This window comes from Hakea prostrata, chromosome 3, assembly GCF_041222555.1.
Source record: "Hakea prostrata isolate BN-2017 chromosome 3, UWA_Hpros_2, whole genome shotgun sequence".
Taxonomy (NCBI): domain Eukaryota; kingdom Viridiplantae; phylum Streptophyta; class Magnoliopsida; order Proteales; family Proteaceae; genus Hakea; species Hakea prostrata.
The window spans coordinates 71,951,017-71,978,176 of NC_142602.1; the positions used below are offsets into that span (position 1 = coordinate 71,951,017).

The following is a 27,160-nucleotide window of genomic DNA, read 5'->3' on the forward strand; positions in this document are numbered from 1 at the left end:
CTTCAAATTGGCGAGAGCCTTTGGAACACTGGATGGTGTCGAATTCACTCCATTGAAGATGAGATCATTACGAGACAGCCATAAGTTCCAACAAATTAGTGCGGCTAAACCAGCTCGGTGCCCTTTCTTTTGACCTTCACTATCCAATTTTAACCAATCTGACACAAACTTAGTAAACTCAGGGTTCAATAATGGAGGGATATATGAGAAATCTGACCCAAACCAAACAGCTCTTGCAAATGCACAATTCATAATTATATGATCTTCTGTTTCTAATTTATGAAGTGTTGAAGCAATGAAGAACAATACTTCCATTGGCAACGGACGAAAAAATGACTGACTGTCTTACATGCCATAAGCAAGGACTTCCAGGCTGGAGAGTTGACTACAACACTGACATCTTTAAGAGTAAATGAGAAATAACTTCTATGCTAACAAAACCCTTTTGATATAAACCGGGTGGGGAATGAGAACACTAAAGGATATCAGGAAGAGATTGGTATTCTGATTCTACTTAAGGTGAGACATTTGTTGTTAACAGCCTCTATTAAAGCAGTTTTCAATGGAAATTCGAGCATATGAAAGACTTCGATACTATTTTCTTCGTTGTTGTCGTGTATAATTTTCAAATACACAAAATAAATAGTGAGAGACAACCCATTAAAAATGAAGGATGCTCTCCCAAATGAGATGTAAATAAATAATAAAAAAAAAATCAAAAAATGACATATACAATGAAATGAAGTGATAGAAAATTCAATTAATATATTGTTCTCTTTTTGACCCAAAAAAGAAAAATCAATAGTTCTCATATTGATATTCTTGTCTTATTGTTTATACATACTTTGTTCTAGGATTACGTCATCACAAATGTGATTTTATTTGATAGGGCTTCAACCACTCAACTCAACATCAACGACCAAAAAAAAAAATAAGCTTTTATAGTGGTCATGGAGATGCTATGTTAGGTTTATTTTATTAACCCTTCTTAGCAAATCATAGTCTTTCTTTAGCATATTTGTGTTTGTTAACAAAAAAAAAAAAATCATATTCATCTAAATCACTAGTGATTCAATTTGAAAGTGACTAATTATTATATCGTGATAGAATTGTCAATCGTTTCAATAATTATCTTATATATTTTCAAAAAACAAGTCAAACAAAAGAATGCAACGAAGAATCATATTCTCTCCCCACATTGAAATAGCTAGGTGGGAACAAATCCCTACCTTTCATTGGGGAGTATGAAGGACCCTTTAGAGATGTATGATCTATACTCTTTGGATGCTCGAGATCTTATCTCACTTGTACATGTGTGGTAGAAAACCTAACTTAAGAAAAAATGTTACTAAATTTTGACACCTTAAGGATCTGTTTATTTGATAAAGAATCATATAGAACGAGAAATGTTGATATCAGATTGCATCCAAATCATTCTTTTAGGGGGTCACTTAGGGGTGGTGTTGAAATTCGTTTTTAAAAAAGTTCACACCCATATGTCCAGTGCAAGGACAGAGCACCACAAGCACTTTATAGATGTTCTTTCTCGTATAACATAAGACAAAGAAAGTTGACAGGACTAATGCTTGCAGAGGTTGAACTCGAAAGTCTGAACATCGCGTGGCGGAGGACAATGTCGTCACTACTGCATCTCCTTTTTTTTGCTACAAAAAGAAAAAAAGATGGACATGTAGGTTAAAGAAAGTTTTGTTTGATGTATAAATAGTTTGGATCATATAGACTTTCACCAAATGATGTTTGAATTATGAAAGAGTCTTTTTTAAAATGATGGAATACTGCTCTATTGATAGATATTTCATAAAAAAACAATGTCTTTAAATTAATGTGGATTTTTTTTCTTCCGTAAGATATAAACTAACATGGATATAAAAATATCCCACAAAAAAAAAAAAGATATAAAAATAGAACTTAGGACCACATATTGATTTGTTTACTATGATTGTTGATTATAGTTTTTTTGTTTAAAAAAAAAAAAAAAAATCTCCAGAGGACTACTTGCATAATTTGACATTTATAAGGTCATAAGATAGTGATCGACGTAAACTCTGAGCAAACCACTCCCCTTAGGGAATTCATTTGTATATTTTTTTTGATGTTATCAATAATAAAATAGACCCAACATGATCAAAGCAACAATAATTCATACATTCCATGCATAAATATGAGATTAATCACATGCTTGCTGGCATCTAATATAATATAGTTCAATCAATTTGACCATCAACTATTATTTGAAGATGATTTGAACTCTGTAACAAACATGATTGATCAAAGAAGGAGAGAATAGTGGGGTGGAAGATAATAACAAGACAAACATACGCAGACAATATTGACTATGTTCCTCTGTTTGTGAGAATAACTAGACTTTCAGGATTGGATCACTGGTTTCAACCTATAATGATCTAATACTCTACTTTGATGTGTTCTATTATATTACAATTCATTCTTCAATAAGAAAACGCAGGAGAACATGACTACATGAGGTTCTGTAGTTTTCAGGGTATTCCTAGAAAAGCTTTTAGGAACCAGAAACAGTAAAACCAGAAAAAAAAGGAAGCTTTAGCTCCCCTTACATTTGAAAGACACCTTACCTAAAATCTCTCATTGTCTCTTTAATTTTTTGCTAGTAGTTTATGCAAATGGTGGGTCCCTTACAAGCCGCCCCTGTTGTGTAGACCTCACGGTACCCAATCCCTTGGATGGGCTGTGTCATCCTTCCTTATCCAACCTCACACCCATCAGCAAAGAGAATAGCAAATTGACAGAGAAAGATCTGGGAAAGGAAGTGGCAAAGTAAATAATAGGTGTTGTGCTTGCTTGGTAGCTGTGATGTGGGCTGTGGTGGGTCTTTGTCCTTTGTACAGTGCTCTCTCACCCTACTATTTGTACTGGGTAATAGGGAGTTGCTGTTGGCTTATTTAGCTCTCAATAAAAGAACAAGAGAAAGGAAAACTTGCCAGCCAGAGGCCCAGACTACAGCCAGTTCATGTGTTCATCTTTGTTTAGTATCATTACCCACAAAGACCCAACACATCGCTTTCTCTCCTTACATGCATGCCCTTCTTCTTTCTACTTTTTGGATTTATAAACCTTTTGACGCATTGATTACTTTCTGGCTTTGAAGATTTTCAGGGCTGTTCAGCCCTGGAACCCAGGTGGGTTTGTTTCTAGTTCGTGTGCTTGGAGAACTTTCTCTCTTCCTTTCCTGCTTTTAGTTGAAAAAGAAAAGAAAAGAAAAAAGAAAAAAAAAAAAAACGAGTATTTGCATGTTGAGTTGTTTCTTCTTCGCCTGATCTTTGTTTGTGGTGCTTTCAGGAAAAATGTACTCTGGGATCCATCTGATCGATGGTAGCGTCGGACATGAGGGTTTGCCTGGATCTCTCGAAGGCACAAATCTCCCTGGTGATGCTTGTTTAGTTCTTACTTCCGATCCAAAGCCTCGATTAAGATGGACTGCTGAGCTCCATGAGAGATTCGTTGATGCGGTTACTCAGTTGGGTGGCCCTGACAGTGAGTATTCTTCATTTTTATTTTATCTACAGTTTAAATTGGCTGACTATTTCTATTTGTCTTGGGGGGTTTTAATCACCAGTTCTTCTGCCACTTTTCACATTGTTGCGCTTTCAGTTTCTGTCATTAAATTTTGTCCACTGATTTTAGGTATATGCTAGTGGTGGGGGTATCTTCACCGCACATCCCGTTGCTTACCTGGGATGAATATGTGTCTCAAGCGAAGATTAACACAAACATTGTCGATTTGCTGTGACAGAATCCTGTGGAGATTGTGGGTCTTTAAATTTCTTTAGTTTTCTATTTTAGGGTGTTAAACGATGCTGTCTCCTCCTTACTTGTTCTTCATCCCTGTTGTGCCACTGTGGTTGATCTCAGAACTTAACCATCCTCATTTTCTTTTGTGGGGGCTTTTTTGGTCGAGGGAGTGGGTTGGTTTCGTGTGGATTTAGTACTTGGGTGATCCGGAAACTTTTTTTCTGTCTATTTTCCCGTTCAATTTGTTTATCTACTTAGGCTTGTTCTTAGGTTTATCTCATCTCTCAAATTTTCTTTCAATGTAAATACACAATGGGTTGCTGAGAAATCATATAGATGCTTATGGGAGTTCCGTTACTGAGTTTTGGGTTGCTGGAGTACAGAATAACTATAACTGAAATGACAAATGCTTTGGTGAGAACTGCTACTAGTCAACCTGCAGATGGAACAGAGCAAGTTTCTGTCTGGTGGCTGTATTAGAAGAACATATTGCTGTACAATACTATGTAATTATGCTCGTGATCATGCCATGAGGCAAATCCTAGTACTCCCCTATACTTAGAAAGAAACAGTCTCAACAGTGCTTATACTGTTTTATAACAAGATTCTATCTGATAGTTGTATTAGAATGATGACTATGCTTCTCTGTTGGAATTTTTGTTTTAGCAGGGTGCTGTGTGGTAATAAAAATCTAATGGTGTAAAATGAAAGTTTGGGTGCTTGGCTCGTAAATACAAGAAAGTCGTTTGAGCTGGCACATACATGTTCAATAGAGGCTTGCAAATGCCCGTGTGGAGGAGCGATTTAGTCTAGATTGAAGTAATTAGAAGAACTAGGGGCAGACCTAAGATAATCTTAGAAGAAGTGGTGAGAAAGGATAAGAGAAATAGTGAGAAAGGATATGCATAGCTAGGCCTTGTATCTAGTATGACCTCAAATAGAGCGGGTTAGAAGGCAAGAGTCCATGTAGCGGACCCCATTTAGTTGGAACAAGGCTGCTTCTGCTTGTTGTTGTTTTTCTTTTTGTTCTTTTACACTTATGTAATTATATATTTTAAATTTACATATTGTCAACCCAGAGCTGAAGTATCCTTCCTTCAGCACTTCCCTTCCCAAATCCCTTTTCTGATAATTTCACCGGAGTGTTTGACTTTCTCCTTTCATCAAGCTTGCTGTCATTTTTTCCCCTTATAATCAAACATTACTAATAGAAAGCTGAATTGGTGAAATCCTTAACTGTGCATATATCTTACAGCGGTGGAAACAGTATTATACATAGCAAAGAAGAATTATAGTGGAATGTTCTGCAACTGCTGACTATATTGGATCTCTGATTCTCAAAACAATTTGATCTCTATTGCTTTTGAGGTGCAGGTGCAAGAAAAGATAATGAAGAAACATTTCGAGGAGATGGTGGTTTCCAAAGAATCAGATATTCTTCTTTCATAAGCAGGAATTAGATAACTTCCTTTTGAGCTGGAGTTTGCTACTATTCATTTCACTGTGTCTTTCAATTTCAAATATCTCTTAGCCATCAGCATTAGCTTTTGCATACTTCTACTCGTTCTGCTCTCAATATTTTTATCATCAACTCATTACCAAGTGGAATCATGATCAGAATAAGCAGATACGGCGAAATCGATCTCTTAGCCCAGATTCTACTTGTCTTATGGGTAAACAAAAAACTCGAGCTGCTCTAGCAAGATCATGATTTAGAGGCTGGTTTTGACTAGCCAGAAATCGAGATACTGCCGAGATTCGTTGAAACCAGGGACTTTTAGGGAGTAAAACTCCTTATGTGATGGGCTGGTTGAAATCCTAAAAACTTGTCAAAAATGCTAAAATTGGATTGGTTGAAATTGGTCATAACTTGGCATTTATTGGCCGAAACTACTAAAATTTCCGAAATATTGATCAAAACTACCAAAATTTCTGAAATACTGTCGGAACTTGGGACTTCTAAAAACTAATGCATAGTTTGGTCTCAGTTTCTTGTGAAACCAAATTTTATTTGAAATATTGGCCCATTCTGTCGAAATTTGAACCATGTTCTCTAGGGCTCCTAAAATTAGAGAAAAACCTTGAACGTATCACATGTGCTGTGCTGTTTCTCACCCGTGAAGTCCACCTGGATTGTGTTTCTTTCTCCCTTACTATGTCCAAACTCTCTGGATCTGAATCCTTTGAATTCATAAATTCTTGCCTTCTTTGTTCTTTCTTTCTTCTTCAATCCCTCTTTGATATAAAGCTTCTATTAATCTCTCATTTGATGTTTAGTGTTTCCTACAACAACAACAATAACAACCAATAAGCCTTTGTCCTAACTAAACGGGTCGGTTACATGGATTCTTGCCTTCCAATCAGCTATGTTTAAGGCCATACTAGATACAAGGCCTAAACTATGCATATCCTTTCTCACCACTTCTCTTAAAGTCATTTTAGGTCTTTCCCTGGCTCTTTTAATTCCTTCAATATGGATTAATCACTTCTCCATACAGGGGCATTTTTTACAGGCCTCTGTTGAACGTGAACATATGATTTTTTTTTGAAATTTCGACCCTAGGTTTTGAGCCTTATATGACGTCCATTTCATATGATTTCTTGTCTCCTACCTATTTAAAGCATAATAAACACAATGGAACTAGTATTTTGTCCCCAAAAAAAAAAACCATTGAAAATTTATCATTCAAGTATACTATCAAATGACTGGTTTCGACGAGTACAAATTGTATTATATACAAGCATAGAATCATCAACATACATAAATTGTTTGATAGAATGGTTACATATACAACAAATCAACAAAATAAAATGCCCAATTAGATCAAGTGATGTTGTCTGACATATGTTAAGTTGAAGCCCATATATCATATATACATATGTATTTTCTCAAAATACATAATTTAGAAAATAATTATTAAAATAAAAAATGAAAGAAAGGTAGAAAATAATAAAAAAATAAGTTTAACAAAACACAATCATATATCATAGTTCTAGGCTAAACATATACTAATTTCAAGGCAATACAAGCATGAACAAAAAAAAAAAAAAAAAAAAAAGGGAAGTTTGGAACTGTTGGGTATGACTCATGCTTCACATTTTATTGCTGCCGAAGTTTCCTTTGTAGTTGTTGTGGCTTAGGAGGTGTTTGGAGGCAAAAGATGAACAAAAGAGTTGCTTGAAGGCAAATGAGTTGTGGAAATTAGGTGAAAATGGGATAGAAATCAACCAAAACCGAGGAAAAACAAGTTGGAATGTTGAAATGGTCGAAACCTCCAAAATGGTTGACATCTCTGAAATTTAGGTCGAAACCTCAATTTTTTTTGAAATAATTGGAATTTCGTTTCGATTTTCAAAAATGCTGGCATTTCGGTCGAAATTTCGACCAAAATTTCTTCTATTTTCCAAGACCAATTCTAATATGATCATTCTCTATCTTATCCTTCCTAGTTTTGCCACTCATCCATCTTAACATCCTCATTTAAGCTACAATGAATTTATCTATATGATGCTCTTTAACAACCCAACACTTTGCACCGTATATTATAGCTGGTTGTACAATAGACCTATATAATTTTTCTTTCAGTTTTAAAGGAATACATTGATTACACAAGATCCTTGACACACCTCTCTACTTCATCCACCCTATTTTCTTTGGTAAACATCATCTCAACTTTTTATTTATTTTTTATTTATTTTTGATTATGATTGAGCCAAGATACCTAAAGCAATCACTTTGAGGAATCTCCTTCTCATCAAGTTTCACCTGCTCATCATACGCCGGATCAAGACCTAAGTTGCAAACTAGATATTCCATTTTCGTTCTACTTAGTTTAAAGCCTTTTGATCCCAAAGTTTCTCTCCATGATTTTAACTTGGTATTAATCCCTTCTTGTGTCTCATCTATATAATAGATTGTTCAATTGGATAAACACTACTTTTATTTATATTTTTGGTTGGGAAGTAATTTATTGAAAAATAAAACTTCTTTGGTAATAACATCTAGAGTTATCAAATACAGTTTGCTGTAGATAAAAGGGGGTGGGGTGTTGGTGTAAAACAAAAAACTTGAGTCTTGGTTGCTTTTGTAGCCAATTTGTTTACAATGCTATTACCTTCTCTTAGCATGTGCTGAAGTCTCACTGTACGGAAGCTTTTTTGAAATTCCATTGCATCCAAAGCTACATCGATTCCAGAGCATTTCCTAAGGCCCAACCATGGTACAAATTTCTGTTGAAACCACCGAAGTTTCGGTGGAATCGAAAAAGTACCAGGTTTTAACTGAAACGGTCAAAATTTCCAACAAAATGGTTGAAACCTGTCAAAACCTGCGAGATTTTGCACGTTTCGACATCTTTTGCTAGGTTTCACCTTTTAAGTTTTGACCCCTAAACCAAAATTTTGGCTAGGTTTTGTGATTTCAACCTCTATTTCACCTTAAATCAATAACTCATTTGTCAAAACTTGTGGAAACTTGGGGGAAAAAGTTCACTCGATGAGAATTCTACATTATTTGGATGATTCCACCCATAAAAATGCATTGTCTCAGTTCATGGATAACTTTATGGGCAAAATGTCATGGGCAACTTTCATATAGTACTCGGAGTACTACTATACACATGGGATAGGTCCACCGGTTCTAGGCAGGCACTCAATATGGAATTGAAGTCGCAGGCATTGTAGTTACTAGTTTGTCGTTGTATTTTGTTTGACTTGTCATATATGTAATTATTTTATCAAACAATTCATGTATGCTAATGATTCTATGCCTGTATACAATATAGTTTGTACTTCTTGTAACCGGTCATTTATTTAAATACTTGAATGGTAACTTTTCAGTGGAGTTTTTGGCAAGCTACTAGTTTCATTGTGTTTATTATGCTTTAAATAGGAATGAGGCAAGAAATCAATTTAAATGGAGGCGACATAAGCCCCCGAAGCCTTGCTCGGAATACCAAGTCTCCACTGAAATTTTAGTCGAAACCTGGAAATTTCGGTTTTTGTCCATGTTGAAACTGGCCTCGAAATCAAATCTGCAATTCTTTGGCCCAACAAAGTAGTCCACTACGCCCACAACCTTGAAAAAAAATCTTGAAACAATAATGACTGCACAGTCTCTACTTTTGGGTCAACTTTGAGTTAAAACCTGTGCGAATCTAGAAGTAATTAGAATGAGATTTTTAGACGGATGGACAGATCTGGAAGTCTATTTCCAACGTAACAAACAGTGAGTCATTTGCTTTTTCCTAGTGGGAGTTATCGCCATTTTGACGAAAGTGGTCCAGTCTACGTAGCTCTAAGGGATTCCTAGCTCTACTCTATCTCAAGGCCACTTCTCCACTTCCAGCCACATTGGAACTAGTCTACCTTTGAAAACTCAACCAACTACCTCTTCATACTTTCAAGGTCTTGTAAATGTAATTCTATAGTTTCAAAAGAGTCTTTATTATAATAGGGAAGTTAGCTAGTCAAACTAGGTTTTCATTTTCAAGGATTTCTTGAAATTGCCTAATCATGGGGGGAATGTTCCAATGTACTTCTCTTTTAAGCTCCCTATTGTGAATGAATTTGATAAGTTATTGGAATGAAAATTGAGTTTGGCCTTTGGCTTTAGAAGGAGGAGTTCTTCTAGTTTTGCTCTTATCCCTTAGGTGGATTTTCTTTGGGGGGCGATTGTCCTATCTTGAGTATTCACTTGTGTTACCTCCTACTTCTCTAATCTTTTTGGAGTCAAGTTTGGTATTAGAGATCAAGGTTCAATGGCTAGGTTGTCATAAACATGGACTAAATGTTGATTCTCCTACGGCTTTAGAAAGAACCTACGAGATGTGGAGGTAAACGATTTTAGGAGATAGGTGCAACAACTCTAGGAGCGTTTGTAATGCTTTGAACTTTTGGAATATGATGATTTGCATCATAATTCAGAAGATAACCACTCTGATGAAGAGTCTATTAGCCCCTTTGCTGACATCTGAAGTCACAGTTGAGTGATGGATGACGTCATTGTCAAAGACATGATAATGATCGGCAAGATTCCTTTTGAAAGTTGATATTCCAGAATTTGAAGGAAAGATGCATCCTTAAGATTTTATGGATTGGCATTGGCTACACACCGTTGAAAGAATCTTTGATTACAAAGACATACCCAATGATCGAAAAGTGAAGCTTGTTGCCATCAAACTTAAAAAAAACATGCTTCTATTTGGTGGGAGCACTTGAAGAAGCAAAGAGCTCATGAAGAAAGAAGTCGAATCATAACTTGAGAGAAAATGAAGAAAGAAATTGAAGAGAAAGTTCTTAACAGGTGTGATATTGCCAAACCAGAGGAGCAAACCGTTGCTCACTTTCTTGGTGGACTTCAGCCTGAATTTAGTAATGTTATTTGACTCCAACCTTATTGGACTCTTAATGATGTTTTCCAACTTGTCCTTGAGTTGGAAACACAACTCAAAGACTCAATGTAGTAGCTTCTTCTACTAAGAGTAAGGCAGCCCCTTCAATACCATTTCCTAAGAATGATGGAGCTTTAAATTCTAGCTGCCCTATTTCTTCAAAATCAGTCAAGGGTTTCAAATGCCAAGGGTTCAGGCATATTGCCTTCGAATGTCCAAATCGGAAGATTTTCTTTTTAGTAGAGGTAAGAACTTGAAGAAGAGAAGAGTGAGGACCATCTAACTCTAATGAAGACTTGGAACAAAGTGATGGAGTTGTCTTATGGAGATGAAGGGGAGTCTCTTATCCTCTGCTGAATTTTGAATTCCACTTCTATTGAAGAAGATGCATGGCTCCGCAGTTATATTTTTCACACTAGATGCACATCTTATGGCAAGGTGTGTGATGTCATCATTGATGGAGGAAGCTGTGAAAATGTTGTGGCAACAGCAATAGTGGACAAATTGCAACTCAAGACAGAGAAACACCCTCAACTTTACAAGCTCTTGGCTTCGCAAAGGTAATGAGGTAAGGGTAGATAAAAGATGTCTTGTTCAACTTTCAATTGGGAAAAAAAATACAAGGATGAAGTGTGGTGTGATGTTGTACCCATAGATGCGTGCCATGTGCTTCTTGGGAGGCCTTGGCAATATGATTGAAGGACTAATCATGATGGGTTCAAGAATACATAATACTTTTGTGAACGATGGAATCATGGTCACCTTGGGTCCCTTCAAAATGTTGGAGAATTCCTAAACCATCAAATGGGGAGGGAAACAATTTACTCACTAAATCTGAAGTTGATAGTCTCGGAGGAATTCATGGAGGCTTATGCTCTTGTGGTGCTAGAAGAAAATGGAGAGAAATTTAGCATCCCAACCCAAGTAGAATCTCTCCTCAAAGAATTCAAAGATGTTGTCCTGGAAGAAATTTCTCCTAGATCTCCACCAATAAGAGACATTCAACATTGTATTGATTTTGTCTTGGGAGTTATCATTCCTAACAAGCAGCCTATGGAATAAGTCCTAAGGAGCATGAGGAGCTTCAGAGGCAATTATATTAACTCATGGCCAAAGGGACGGTGAGGGAAAGTATGAATCCATGTGTTGTACCTGCATTTAGTGTGCCAAAGAAAGATGGGTCATGGCAGATGTGAATTGATAGTAGTGTGGTGAACAAAATCACTTCCAAATAATGCTTTCCCATTCCTTGACTTGATGATCTTTTTGATCAACTTCATGGTGCTACAATTTTTTTTCAACATCGTTCTTTAAAGTGGATACCATCAAATACGGTTGAGGGCTGGAGATGAATGGAAACTGCATTAAAAACAAGGGATGGCCTTAATGAATGGATGGTGATGTCATTCAGCCTTTCTAATACTCGAAGTACCTTTATCCGCTTTATGAATTGTATCTTCAAACCATTCATTGGTAGGTTTGTTGTTGTTTATTGGTGAGAAATCTCTTTATTTTAAGTGGAGAAAGTAATGGTGGTAGTGGCAGTAATGAATAGTGATGGGAAGACTTCTAGGGTTGAACTTTAGCTAGAAAGCTTGAGGGTTTTGGATTTCCTAGTGTTCTGTAGTGAAAGAAGAAATAAAGGATTTTCAGAGACGTGAACCACATCAATTAAAGCCCTTGTTTGAGTTGTCCCTATCAGAAGGTTTGAAATGTGCACACATTCGCATGGCCTCATTTCAGCATTGCAGACATAATAGAATCGAACTTGAACTTAAACAAGGCCAGCACCAAGTTACCAACAAAGCGAGATGGTTAGAAGACTAACAAGATTAAAATGGAAAAGGGGAGAGAGTGTTGTTTGTAAACCTGCTGGTGCTATACTCACTTCCCTTCACATGACATACCACTCCATTTGAGGCCAATCATAATGCTTGTGCATAGAGATTTTTTTTTTGCTCATAGCTTTTATAGGGGTCATGAAATAGACTTAAAAAACGATTCTTTCAACGGAAAAAAATCACATAAAGTTAAATCAACAGGGCAATAAGGCCATTCATGTGTGAGGGGGAAATGTTTTACCCCCCCAAAAAAAAAGTGTGAGGGGGAAATGGGTGCCGTGTAACCACTTCACTGGTGACCAAACAACTGTTTTCCTTTTCAGAAGTCACAAAAGATGAATGAAGGGTATGGGAGACGGGACTAGATGGTTCAAATGACACCAGATGCTATGTTAGTTCTGGTGCCCACATAATCAACCTCCAAATCATATGATTACCGATATGAAAGGGTAGCACTAGTTTTAGGTTTTATTTGAATCAATTGTCGACAAGTGAGAACAGTTCTGTCAATCATTGGAAGTTTGAACCCATACCCTATCTCCAACTCCTGCCCCACAATATTGAAGAACCCTTGTAGAATTTTAATTGAAAAAAAGGGAGAGTGAAAGAGATCCAATGGTTAGCCTTGAATCTCAGAACTATTACACCATTACTCAACCAAACTCTACACTGAGGAAGCCAGCTCATTTAGTCATATGTCAAGGGATAAGTGATAAACTATGAGAAAGTCATTTGAGGTGGTATGACCATGTTCAATGGAGGCGCCTATAAATGCCCCGTATGGAGAAGTGATTTCATTTGGATTGAAGGAATTAGTAGAGCTATGGGCAGACGTAAGATAACCTTAAGAGAAGTGGTGAGAAAGGACATGTATAGCTTAGGCCTTGTATCTAGTATGGTGTCAAACAGAGCTGATTGGAAGGCAAGAATCTATGTAAAGGACTCCATTTAGTTGGGACTAGGCTTGTTGTTGTTGTGTTGTTTGACTGTGAGGCCTGTGAATAGTCTTTGGGTCATCTTACCATATATGCGGATACTTCTTAAACATAATCTACCTATCAACTTGTTGAAGTTATGCAGGTTTTGAGCCATGGTACTTTTAAAGTTATATCTTTACTCAATTACCAAGCGTATGCGTTATTTGGAGAATTTGATTGATGTGTGCACGTGCAATAATGGATTTCATACACTTTATCAGTAGTCATCTTATTACAATTCTACAAAAATTATGCATGACCATAAACCTTCTATGAGGAATTAAATTAAGTAATAGTTTCTTGATGTAACCAGGCCCAGCCCACATAAAGGCCATCGAAATTTGGACCACAAACCAAGCCCCATTGATGCACCAAGGGGCTGGCTGAACCCCTCAGAAGGGCATAATGGTCTTCCCCCCCCCCCCCCCATTTGAACATCGAAAGGGTCCAGTAAATTCGAGGATATTTTTAGGATCCTATATCTACTTTTTGTTTTCCAATTGGATTAGTGGTTAGAGTCCTTGTCAGAGTAGGAGTCCCAGTTGGAATTCAATTTTCAAGTAGTATTCTTTTTGGAAGTTGGTTATTTATTTTTTGCAAGTTTCTTTTATTTAGGAGATCTCTAGAAGACTCCTTTCTAATTTGTTTTTGAGTTGTAAGGGGAATCCCAATCTTATCCCAATCCAAAGTGGATTCCCTTGTTTGAGTCCTAGATTGAGTCAAAGCCAGACTCCCTCAAGTGGAAGGCTATAAAAAGCCCCCACCTCATTGTAAGCAATTCAGTTGAAGCATTAATACAATTTCGGAGACTTGGAGACGTGGGAAGCTAGCCTACGACCTGAGTTTGGGGGAATTGAGAGAGTTTCTGCAATTACAGCTTTGTTCTTCATCTTCTTCAGTCTTGCGGCAGCCCTAGAGTCCCCTTCAACTCAGCCTTCAGTCAGCAGCCCCCTCCTAAACAAGTTAATACAACCCCCAATACCCTTCCCAATCCCCTTCCCAACCCAATTCCCCAGCCCCACCCCCCTCTCTATTTCCCCTCTCCTAGCTCCCATCTTCTTCCCTAAACCCTGCAGTACTTAGACAATCCCTATAACCTTAAAACTGCGGTGACTCCCCAACCAATCATCCAAAACGGAATCCCCCTGGGAACTCCATCTCACCCTTCCCCTCTACCGTCGAATTCAAGTGGAACCCTAACCCCTAAGTTCAGCCTCCTCTTCCGAAATCTAACTGTAAGCCCTAGAATATTCTCTGTTTTTAAGAAAACAGCAAAACAGTAGTAAAAACACCTCAAATTTGTCCTAGCAGAACATGATTTAACTGGCAACCCTAACTCGTCCCCTAAGCCCTGAAACCCATCCGCAAGGATCTATGCCCATTCCCCCCTTGCTGCAGGCTCCAGAAACCCTTGTTTGGCTGCTGTCTAGTTCAAATTCCATAAAAAAAAAATCTATAACCAGAACCACTGAAGCCCTAATCTACTGTTGAACCCTAATTGCAGATCCTGTAGACTGGCCCAGTAACCCTTGGTTACATCATTTCTGACCATAATTGATTTTGAAGTAAATGCTGATAATTTTTTTTTACCATAGTTGCTGATAAAGTTATTGCTAATAAGGTGTAAAGCGTACTTGATTCCTTATGGTCTATTACGCTACATAAAGTAATTGCTGATGAAATAATTGCTAATAATTTCTGACCTAATTGCTGATAAGATATATAGCGTATTTTATTCCTTATGGTCATATGCTAGAAACTTGCTTTTATTCCTTGTGAACAGAATGATACAGTTAGATTTTGCAAAAACCAAGTCTGGATACGAGTTTGGCTTCGGACCATAGGGAGTACAGACAATGACGTGTTAGATGTCTAAAATACCCTATTTTGCACATAATTTAGTAATAGAAACTAATCCGATCATAAATTTTCATGTAAATAAACTTTTATCGACCAGTAGAAATGTTTGAATAGGAGAAGTATTGTATACCTGTGAGCTCTTGTCTTAGCATTTTGGAACCTGGTATTTTGTGCATGTGCCAAGTAGGTTTCCCATGTCATAGGGCTGCAGAATTAGAGAATGGAAAGAAGAAGACAAACTAGGACCGAATGGACCAAGCTGGACCATCTTAAGCCTGCTCAATCAACCTAGTTTGTCTTCTAGAAGGGCCAAAAAGAGGCCTAGGCTCTGTTCACGTGAAGTTTACAGCTCCATGTTTGACTCAAGTGGAAATATTCTTAGAAGGTTTGTGGGGCCTAAGATTAGGTTGCATGGAGATTTTTTCTTGGAAGATCTAGGAGTTTAGTTTAATTTCTATTGTAGTAGTTTATAGCTTATTTAATATGCACGTGGCTGAATCATAAAGCCTAGTACTCTTTAAATCTAGTTGCTTCGTATTTTCCATAAAATTCTACTGTCACTAGCTAGTGGGTTAACAGACACTTCCTTAAGGAGAACGAGTCTGGACTGATTGACATTTCTTTGTCTCATCAGAGACCCAGAAGGCTGATATCTTCACTAAGAGTCTAAGTACTAAGGTTTTTTGAAAACAATTCTTGCAAGTTGGGCATGATAGGTATCTATGCACCAACTTGAGGGGGAGTGTTGTAAGTCTAAAAAATAAAGGGTAGAATTGTCCTTGAAAGTATTATTTGTAATAATCTCACATATGGAATTTTCTTTCTTATTGTACTTTTGCATTATTATAAATAAAGACTGACTGGGTCTCTTTGACACAAGTCAGAAGTTCTCAGACCATTCAACAGATCAATTATCGGAGATGAGTATATAGTATTACCATTACAATTGGGCATAAAGTTCATGGTGGACTGTCTTGTAGGTCTAGTCCCCCCATTAGTTAACATTGTTACTCCATACGCCTCCCACCTTGGCTGTGTCAATATAGTCTTCCAACTCCTCTTTGGCAAACATACATCCATCAACTCCTATGGGACGAGCACTTTCATTCATACAGGATCAAGCATTGCCTGTAAAGCGTCCCTTTACATTAGGAGCATTTATTTCACGAGATTTCAGATATCTCAACCCCACTGAAATGAGACATTGGGTTGAAATGGAAATCAACCAAATCTCGACTGGAATCTCACGGTATTTTGTGATTTGGTCCTATTCTGAAATGTCAAAAATCTTGAGGGGGCTAAGTTTAAGGAAAGCTTATTTAAACCAAGTCTCATTGGTTTCAACTGAGACTTAATATCGATCTGGTTTCAATAAGAAACCCAAGTTTTGAGCCATTATCACCATTTTGAGCTAGATAGACCTCAATTCAGGGGGGGTGGGGACTTGGAAACATCACCAACAGTCAGTTGATTGGGATGGGGGAGCACTTGCTTGCTCCATTGTATTCTAGAGTTGACTACGGCTCCCACTCACAATATGGCGGTATTGGATCTTTGTTTATTAATGAGATGTTCTCCTACCCAGCACACCAGCCACCATACCTGGTGGCACCATATGATTCATATGATGGTGGATTAGTCGTACATCAGACTATCACAGTTTGGTGATCCATATTCTAGGATGGGTTACCGTCAATATGTTGAGATGCACCATCCATGTATACGGTGTTAGATTATGTTGGGTTCTTATAGTCTATGACGTGAACATCCTATGTGTCACAATAAGAGCACAATGCACATGGAGTCCAATGGACTTACAGTGGGATTGAGTGAGGCCGACATAGCAGCTTCTGTTAGTCTCGAGTCTAGAGGAATTTCTTTGGTTTTGTATTTTCTATAAATTGGTTATAGGCCTTAAAATAGGCTCTCCAGAAGAACCAGACCCAAAAAATGCATACAAACGAGAGAAACATACCACCAAAACCTGGCAGATTTTGTACCAGGTTCCAGTGAGATTTCGGTGGTCTCAACTTGGCCGAAACCTAGAGAAGAAATGAGATTGTAAACCTTGTTTTAGAGGTTGTTATTACACTTGCTACATCTTTCCTTGTTTGGTTTTCCTTATTACTAGACATTTGATGCATGGTTTAGTTGGTAGCTATCTTGTTGCTTGAACGTGGTGGAACCTTGTTGAACAATAGGATCTGAGAAAGGTATTCTCATAAAAGTAGGTTCATTTTGCTGTTCTCCATGTCTTGTCTTTCTCCTGTTCTTACCTTCTTGCTGAGGCACAAGTGCAGCTAAACCAGATCCACCTGCTCTTGCTTGCTTGGATTGCCTTGTGCTATCAAAGTAGAAAGACTATTGACATGCAGTTAAAGTTGCTTGAACTATCTCCGCTGAGCCTCTCATTGGTGTTCATTACTTAGTCTATTTGTCGGTACCCTCTCTAATGCTGCATTATTATACTATCATTCTATCTACCTTTCTGCCTTCTTCAACCTCCCTCCTCTTAAGTGCTTCGAGGTTGCTTATTTCACTTGGTCAACATTGGTGTATTTGACTACATCCTTATATCTTCCAGAGTTGAGCAACTTCCCACAATGTCTATATTTTTTTTCTTTTTTGGTGTCAATTGAAGTTGATGGAATGAGGTGTTGATAACTTAGGAGGTTGGAAAACAAAAGGGATGGATTTTTTTTTTCATTTTTTTTTGGGGTCATAATCTTTGAAGGGGCTTGTTAAGGCTTTTGGGGAAAAGGAATGGCTGTGGGGAGTTGGTTTTGGGGGTTGGAAGGAATTGGAGGGCTTCGATGGTCACTGTTAGGATCGAAACCGAGGAACAATGATACAACAAAAGACGGAAAACGTAGAACACAAAGGATTTTAATGTGGGAAACCTCCTCAAGGGGAAGAAAACCCATGGCCACCAAACAATCCACTAATTTTTGCAAACAGAAAAAACCAATTACAGTGGAGGAAAGTTACATATTTATACACCGTCCATATCTCGGAGTAATCTGAGCCATCGGATGAAGAATTTCCATGTAAATCAGGTATACAAAAATAATTTTCGGCACACAGCGATCGCCAGCCTAGTAAACTCAGCCTTCGCTCGCTTTGCGGGAACTCGTTGGCTCCGTTCCCCGCCGGGGGCTGCTGCCCCCTGGTTCCCCCTGCAGTCACACAGAGTCACACCCACATACATTACAATCACGAGTCAGGCCCACATACATTACGGTCACTGGACTGTGGAAGAAAGAGATTTGAGGATTTTTTTTTTAACCCACTGTCATGGGGGGATCAGAAGTTGCAGTGGAAGCTGGTCAGAGGTGCAGCAGAGAGGAACCGTCGGGGGTGAGGGGCCTGGGAAGGAAGGAGAGGCCTCGTTTTATTCTTGGTTACTGGTACTGGTACTCAGAGCAGTAACAGAGAAGAGTTTTGGGATGAGAGAGACAGGGAAGGAAGGATAGAGGTTGTTTAGGGTAGGATATGGATTTGAAGATTGATTTTCACACCAAGTTGTTTTGGGGGGTGGAGGGGAGTTTAGGGAAGATTAGGTGAAGTGGGGGAGAATCAGAGTTTGAGGAAAAGAGAGGTGACTCATGCACTGGCACATCCTTGCTCAAACCATCAACTTCAACTCTCAGATCAATTCTAAACTTTTTGTACTGCATTACAAATTTTAAGGAAACAACCTTTCTATGAATCAAAGTTAACTAACTGCAAATATAGGGAAATTGCCAGAGAAAGCCATATCTAAGAAAAGCAACTATGCAAGAAATACCTACTGTAAGCCTTTGTTAGACCAGAAGACCAGTTTAGGACCAGTCCTTGGTTTTGGGTCTCCAAAGTGGTGCATGTCGGTCCAGCCAGGTTAAGGCAACTGCATCAGCTTGGTGTGAAATGGTAGAAAGAGTTCAAAATTGAATGCTTGTAAGTTGAAGTGATGGTTTGTTCAGCAAAATGGCTGTCTGTTTCTCCCCTCCTCCCTGTTCTCTATGAATTGAAGTAGTTTTGTCTTTCGAAGGTGAAGGAGTGAGGTTGGTGTAATGCAGGGGGTTGAGAAACCAAAGGAGAGATTTTTTTTCTCTTGTTTGGAACCTCTGAAGGTGGTCAATTGAGACTTCTGGGAAAAAGAGATGGCAATAGAGATTGGAAGCAATGTCGATGGGATTTTAGTTGTCTTTAGTTAGGTGTCTTTCAATATCCTAGGCCAATTTATTTGTTCTTTGTAGTCCCAAAGTCTTGGAACAAGCATCTGGATTTATTGGGGTTAGTTTCATTATATCAGGAGTTTGTTTCTAGGCATTGGAGTTCCACTTAGTCTTGGAATCCCAGGAGCCTGTTTATTTTAGGCACGTGTATCGAAGAGGCATTAACTTCCATGCCTATGGCTATAAGCAAAATTGTAGGAGCTTCTCTGCATCCATGGAGTAAGAGATGTGGCTTTCTTGTGAGGACATTATCTCGGCTTAGGTAAGATTCCTACAGTGGGGTCAAGGTGTGACTCCTTTGATCGTAACATTGGGTAGACTTTGAAGGTTGGCAACCAGTGATACTCTGGGCTGCACCTTGCTTTATCTTTAACTATCAGCATCACGATCAACATCTTACAGTCTGACCCTCTGATGTCTACAGAACATTTCACATGTGTAAATAATTCGGTTTTTTTTCTCTCCATCTGGAGTCTGCACCCATAATAGTAGGAAATTTAGGAATGTTGGTCTTCCAAGGATGAAGAGGTAATATAGTAGGAGCATCCTAGATTTGACATAGGAAGTGACTGCCACTTCCAAGTTATTCATGTGGTGCAACAGTAACATTTCTAAGGGCAAAGTAATTGGTTTTCTTCAGTAATTGCATTAGTAGGTGAATCTTCAAATTCACAACGGAAGTTTAGCATTGGAAAGTGAATTAGTTACCCATCTTTCTCAAGGTTATGAAGTTGGACTTGATTTGGGCAAGTTATGGCTTGTTTTATGCGTGAGGGAAAGTTTATGGAGATCTAGAGCTGTTTAACTTCATTTAGTAAGCACAAAGTCATTACAAAGAAGAACCTCAAGCAGTGATCATTTGGAATTGGAAATACATGAGATTTGGAGGGAAGTGAATTGGATAGCATGCATGATCTTACTTTCCAACTGCAGGGAATTGTTTAACTTTGTTTTTCCTGGTTCATTAGTTATGGCTGAATAAATATGGTTCATATCTCTTGGGTTTTACAAGTTCCTTAATCCAAATTGAAGGAACTAAAGAGCTAGCGGCAGACTATCAATAACTATAGGAGAAGTGGTGAGAAAGGATATGCATGGCTTAGGCCTTGAATAGAGCTAATTGAAAGGCAATGATACATGTTGCTAACCCCATTTAGTGGGGATAATGCTTGCTTGTTTAGTTATTTTCTTTGGTTATGTCTACCGACGATAAATGTTCCAATTCTTTTACTTCTAGAATGAAGACATAAATGAGCTGGGTAAGTAAGTTCCAGAATTTCTTTAAGTTGCATTTGTAGTCAACAGAGCTGACAAGCTTGTAGATGTATGGGTTGGCCAGCCTTAAGGTCGTATTCAAAGTCTTCGATGGGCTTTACTTACCATTTCTGAGACTAGCCCTTTGAAAGTCCTCAAGTTAAGTGCAGGCCTGTGTCAATGGCCATTTGTTTCTAGTCAACTGATGCCTTTAGTGCCCTAGCATGGGGTTAGCAATTTCCAGATTCTGTGCTTCTTTTGCTGTCTATACAAAGACTTGTAAATTGCCTTTAGCCCTTAGTATTTTTTTTTTCTTTTTTCAGAGTTGCAAACCCTAAGTTGATTGACAATACTTTCTAAAATTTCCTTGCAGAAGCTACTCCAAAGACTATTATGAGAACAATGGGGGTAAAAGGCCTCACACTATATCATCTGAAGTCTCATCTACAGGTATTTTTCCGGACAATATATCTACAACCATATCCTTCCAAATTGTTGTTTTGGCTTTTACTTTTCCAGTTTCTTCTATTTTTTACTCGTAGTAGCCTAAGATGCTGATTAGAATGGACTCCACCATATCCTTTCAAATTGTTGTTTTGGTTTTTATTTTTCCAGTTTCTTGTATTTTACAAGTAGTATAGCCTAAGATGCTGACTGGAATGGACTTCCAGGATGTGAAAATTTCAAAACACTGGCCCTGATATGGAAGTCATTATTTTTGCCCTATTTTTGGTTGTCTCATTATCATGGATTCATGGCAAACTTGCTTGTTTCCATTTCTGAAGCATTGTGAGAGGCATTCTAATTTTTTGCTGTACTTCCCAAATAGCAGTTATTCATACTTTATTTTTGTCTTGTATCTTGCAGAAATATCGATTGGGGAAGCAATCATGCAAGGAATTTATTGACAACTCGAAGGATGGTATTTATCTCTTTCTAATAGATAAAAAGCTTCTTCACTCATCTACACTATCACCTTGCCTACTTCAAAGTTTTTTTTAAATCATCTCATTTGTATTTAATGATGAGCCTAGAAAAGAAATGTAACAATACACTAGTAAAATAGCATTGGTGTGGGTTCTTTTGTAGAATGTGTCAAGCATGCATTATTTTCTGCCCTGATACATGGCCTCTTCCTCTGGTTTTTCAATTTCCCATCAAGGGCCTGTTGCAGCCAACCTGTGGTCTTTGTCAAAAATGCTCATCTGTGTGGTCTTGCAGCTTCTTGTGCAGCAGAAAGTCAGGGGACTGGTTCATCATCCTCGTCATCCTCGTCAAGATTGATGGCCAAAGAATTAAATGAGTATGTTAAAATAAGTTAGATCCATATCTGCCACCAAAGTTTTCTAGCTTCTCCTGACATCACATATTCTTCCTGCTTTCAATTTTTAACAGAGGTTATCAGGTTACTGAAGCACTAAGACTCCAAATGGAGGTCCAGAGGAGGCTGCATGAACAGCTAGAGGTCATTCTTGTCCCCTGCAATGATAGATTTTGGGTTTTCAATTAAGTCAATTAATCCTAGGTGATAGTACCTTAAATCATTTTGTTTCAATTTCCCCATCAGGTCCAGCGTCATCTCCACATCCGGATAGAAGCACAAAGCAAGTATTTACAATCCATACTTGAAAAAGCCTGCAAAGCTCTCAATGAGCAGAATCTTGAATCAGGTGGGGTTGAAACTGCTAGGCAAGAGCTCTCTGGACTTGCATTCAAGGTTTCCAATGACTATCTAGGCATGGTACCACTTGAGACCTTAAAAATGCCAACTCTGTCTGAGATTGCTGCAGCTTTGGAAGAGAAGTCTGCTTCTAATGGGCTGGCAAGAATCGGAGACTGCTCTGTTGAAAGCTGCCTGACATCGACTGGGAGTCCAGTATCTCCAATGGCTATCGCCATGAAGAAAAGATCACGGCCAATCTCAGCCACAGGGGAGTCGTTGCCGTGGGAGAGCGATATGCGGGAAGATGTTGAGTGGATGATGACGAGTATTTGACGAAAGACGGGGGCCAATCTCCTTGGTTTATGCCTTTTTTTGGCAACTGAACTGACCGATGAATCTGTTATCCCATGTGTAACACCAGTCGTCTGTATATTCTCTAATCAGATCCTTGTACTTAAAAGGACACCCCTTGGTTGAAATTTAAGCCTTACATTCCTAGTAGTAGCTGAATCAAGAAGTTGTAGTCATTGTAACCCAGGCATCATTTTTTTTTACTGCGTCCATACTGTTCAAATGTATCAGCTCTGTCTAGTCAGTGTCCATGGGATGTGAAATTGAGACTCATTGGTTTAACCTGGTTGATGTAAAGAGTTTTAATGGAGAATTATTAAAACCTGGCTGAGAAAATGATTTTCTTGAGATCATATGGCTTTATCCAGTAATATGGGTCCTTTCTAGCATGGATTTCAATACTTGTGTAAGGTGGCTATTCATCGATTTGCATGCACCTACCATAATGGACTTGAATCTGAAGCCACAGTAGTGCAAAGCAGAAAAGTAGATGATCAATGTACTCTTGTCTGCTTTCTTTCCTCAGCTTTTCTTCCCATTCTGGTTGGAAAGAAATCCAAAGTATATCCTTTCGTTTTGTTTTATTTTCTTCACAGTTTTCTTTGGAGTGATCTGAATCACATTCAAGATATCACTTGTGCTTCAATTTCTTTTCAAGTCCTCCACATCCCGGAAAGAAGGAAGGGAAAACAGACGCCTTCCTGCCTCATATGCTTGGTAGTGAAGATTGAGTAATGTTCTGCAGTCAATACAACAACAACAATAAGCCTTGTCATAACTAAATGGGGTGGGTTACATGGATTTTTGCCTTTCAATTAGTTTTGTTTGAGGCCATGCTAGATACAAGGGATAAGCTATGCATATCATTTCTCACCACTTCTTTTAAGGTTATATTAGGTCTGCCTTTAACTCTTCTAGTTCATTCAATTTAAATTAAATCACTTTTTTGTACACGGATATTTATGAGTCTCCATTGAACATGGCCGTGTCACCTCAAACGATTTTCTTGAAGCTCATCACTTATGGGAGCAACTCCAAGCCAACTCTAGTGTTCTTCAGTGAATGTGGAAGAAAAATCATATCTTGTGTGAAAGATGCTAGTCACCGAGGTCATTTTCCAATTTTCTTTATTTCACATGAATTCCCATATGCTTCAATTTCTAGGGAAAATTACGTGATTAGCTGCTTTTAGGTTTTCTCTTACAAAAATAGCCATTCAATATTTCACTTTACAAAATTAGCCAAAACTAACTTTGCACTTACAAAACTAACCAAAATATTGATTTTTCTCCTTTTTGGATATTTTTTACCCCTAAAATTGATTACATCGAGCGAGAAAATCACTATTTTGTCCAAAAGGAAAAAAATCATTATTTTTTATACCCTTTGGACATTTTAACCCCTATGTTGATATAATCAATTTTAGGGTAAAAATGTCAAAAGAAGTGAAAAAAAACACTATTTTGATTAGTTTTGTAATTGCAAACTCAATTTTAGCTAGCTTTGTAAAGTGAAACATTGAGTGGCTATTTTTGTAAGGGTAACCTAAAAGCAGCTAATCACGTAATTTTCCCAAATTTCTATTGCCGCTTTATGGGTGCTCCCTCTCCTTTATTTTTGTTATTATTAACTCCTTCTATTCACTGTGGATCAGAGAGTTTGTTGAAGCTTGGCAACATTTAATTCTCTAATATTGAAAGCCATGAAAGAATCACCAGTTGAATGTTTTCTTATTCCCATTTATTTCTATAGTCTTGGGAGGGACTTTTTTTGAATTGTGTTTGTCTTTGATCATTGTAATGATCATTGTAATGGTTCAAACCAACACCTCTTAATGAAGAGGTCATGGGTTCGACTCTTGCTGAGACATATTAATATCCCCATCCCTCGGCTTAATAAAACCCCTTTGTACAAAAAAAAAAAAAGTTCAATGATCAACCTTTTTATTCCATTAGTAATACCAAGATCATTACAAAGACACATAGACGTAGAGGAAGGAAAACAAACATTACCATTACATACAAAAATCTCAGCTCGTCCTCATAAGCAACCTACATGGTATAGATGTACGATTTTAGTTGCTAGTAGTGATTACTAACAAGCCAAGGTATTAGGGTTTAAGACCTTGGTTCTAAGCTTGAGGAAGATGCATGTCTAGCCCCTTACCAAACTTGGTTATAAACTCCAGATAGTTAATTGGCTTAGGGACCTCCACACTTAGCTTCTCATATTCTATTGTGTAATTCACATAATTCTTGCCATCCTTTTTGAAGACTTTTACATGAAGCTTGTACTCACTGTAAAGCTCTTCTAACATGTCCATTGAACCCACTCAAAGTTTGAAAAAGATTCTTTTCATCTATAGCTTCCATCTTGCCTTTGATAGAGACAACTGTATTCCCATCTTTTGTTCAACAAAACGCAAGGAAAGAAAAGAAAAGAAGAGTTTAGAATTTCTCATTGGTATCTAAAGAAAAAATTTGCAGTTTATTGAAACATTTTTGAAGAATGACTCTAAATCATTTTCAGGGTTAGCCCATATAGTCTTACCTAAAACAATAGTGTAGTGGTTGATGGAGTTCAAGCTCTTTCGATCTCCTTCATGTACTTCAGACTTGTGGATACCATCAGGAAGAGCTTTGGAAAGTAGGCTGCATGATTTGCAGAACCATGAAAAAACTTAACCGCAGGTGATTTGATCTCTATTTCGGCTGAAAGCTTTCCACTAAGACCCATTGTTCCTAACTTTCAAAGGCAAATGAAGCACGGAAGAAATGTGGCAGATAGACAAGATAAAGAAGTTTGTGTAGTTGAGAATTGAAAATGCATGTATTTATAATTGTTCATTACTCTAATACAACAACAACAACAACAACAATAAGCCTTGTCCCAACTAAATGGGGTTGGCTACATGGATTCTTGCCCTCCAATCAGTTCTGTTCGAGGCCATGTTAAATACAAGGCCTAAGCTATACATATCCTTTCTCACCACTTCTCCTAAGGTTATCTTAGGTCTACCCCTAGCTCTTCTAGTTCCTTCCATATGGATTATATCACTTCTCCGAACAGGAGCATTTATAGGTCTCCGTTGAACGTGGTCGTGCCACCTCAAACGATTTTCTTTAAGCTTATCACTTATGGGAGCAACTCCTAGACCAAATATAATATGATCATTTCTTATCTTATCCATCCTAGTTTTGCCACTCATCCATCTTAGCATCCTCATTTCTGCTACACTGAGTTTATCTATATGATTCTTTTTAATAGCCCAACACTCTGCACCGTACATCATAGCTGGTCGAACAACGGTCATATAAAATTTTTCTTTAAGCTTTAATGGAATGCGGCCGATCACATAAGACCCTGGACGCACTTCTCTACTTCATCCACCCTATTTTAATTCTTTGGGAAACCTCATCCTCTAAATCACCTCTTTTACTTATGATTGAACCGAGGTACCTAAAACAATCACTTGAGGAATCTCTTTATCGTCAAGTATCACCACCTCATCATCTGCCCGATCATGACTAAAGTTACAAATTAGATATTCGTCTTTCGATCTACTAAGTTTAAAACCTTTTGATTCCAAAGCTACTCTCCATGATTCTAATTTGGTATTAATCCCCACTTGGGTTTCATCAATCAACACAATATCATCCGCAAAAAGCATACACCAGGGGACCTCATCTTGAATGTCTTTGGTTAATTCATCCATTACCAATGCAAATAGATATGGGCTTAAAGTTGACCCTTGATGTAGCCCAACTGTTATCGGGAATTCATTACTTTGTCCCCTCACTGTTCTAACACTAGTCACCGAACCATCATACATATCCTTAACTATATTTATATATTTACTTGCAACACTTCTTTTCTCTAGTACTTGCCAACTTAACGCTCTAGGGACTCTATCATAAGCTTTTTCTAGGTCAATAAATACCATATGAAGATCTTTCCTACATTCTCTATACCTTTCCATAAGTCTCCTAATTAAGTAAATAGCCTCCGTTGTAGATCTTCCCGGCATAAACCCAAATTGGTTCTCCATAACTGTAGTTAAGTGTCTCAAACGGGTTTCAATTATTCTCTCCCACAATTTCATTGTATGGCTCATCAATTTAATGCCTTTACAATTATTACAACTTTGAATATCTCCTTTATTTTTGTAAATTGAAACCACAACACTTCTCCTCCAATCATCTGGCATTTTCCCTGTGCTCATAATCCTATTAAACAACTTAGTCAACCAAACTAGTCCATGGGTTCCTAAGATCTTCCATACCTCAATTGGGATTTCATCAGGACCTTGTGTCTTGCCGAGTTTCATCCTCCTTAAAGCTTTTTTTACTTCGAACATTGAAATTCTACGTATATAAGCTCGGACATTGGTGTCTTGATAAAAAGTGTAATCGTCCGAAACATAAGTGCTTGAAGAATGCTCATTTAGTAAACTAGAGAAATATGTTTCCCATCTTTTCTTAATATCCTCCTCACAAACTAATACTTTACCATCTCCATTTTTAATACATCTAACATGGTCAAGATCTCTACTCTTCCTATCCCTCATCTTAGCTATCTTATAAATAGATTTTTCCCCTTCCTTTGTGCCCAGCTTATTGTATAACTCTTCATACTTCATTTCCCTTGATTTTCCCGCAATTTTCTTAGCTTCATTTCTATCCAACCTATACCTTTGAAGATCCTCAACATCCTAAGTTCTTTGCCATGTCTTAAAACTAGTTTTTTTTTATTCCTAATGGCAACTTGAACCTCACTATCCCACCACCACGTCTCTCTATAAGAATGGATCTTTCCT

General features: G+C 37.8%; 1 protein-coding gene and 1 pseudogene across 1 annotated transcript; one reads left to right on the top strand and one right to left on the bottom strand.

Annotated features, from left to right (window-relative positions):
* The first annotated feature begins 2,504 nt into the window (after positions 1-2,504).
* On the top strand, positions 2,505-22,707 carry LOC149022971 (protein PHR1-LIKE 3-like). The gene is made up of 7 exons (XM_089150859.1): positions 2,505-3,176; positions 3,337-3,531; positions 20,704-20,780; positions 21,198-21,252; positions 21,552-21,633; positions 21,726-21,795; positions 21,898-22,707. The coding sequence occupies exons 2-7, from the start codon at positions 3,342-3,344 to the stop codon at positions 22,324-22,326; spliced, it is 903 nt and encodes a 300-aa protein (XP_089006985.1). The 5' UTR covers positions 2,505-3,176; positions 3,337-3,341; the 3' UTR covers positions 22,327-22,707.
* Positions 22,708-24,475: 1,768 nt separating this feature from the next.
* Positions 24,476-25,080, bottom strand: LOC149022972 (MLP-like protein 43; annotated as a pseudogene).
* Positions 25,081-27,160: the final 2,080 nt, after the last annotated feature.

Bases quoted from the DNA above. Each gene is read 5' to 3' on its own strand.
- LOC149022971 (XM_089150859.1), top strand. From the start codon at position 3,342: ATGTACTCTGGGATCCATCTGATCGATGGTAGCGTCGGACATGAGGGT. The intron at 3,532-20,703 runs GTGAGTATTCTT...ATTTCCTTGCAG, and splicing joins TCAGTTGGGTGGCCCTGACA to AAGCTACTCCAAAGACTATT. The intron at 21,253-21,551 runs GTATTTATCTCT...GTGGTCTTGCAG, and splicing joins TATTGACAACTCGAAGGATG to CTTCTTGTGCAGCAGAAAGT.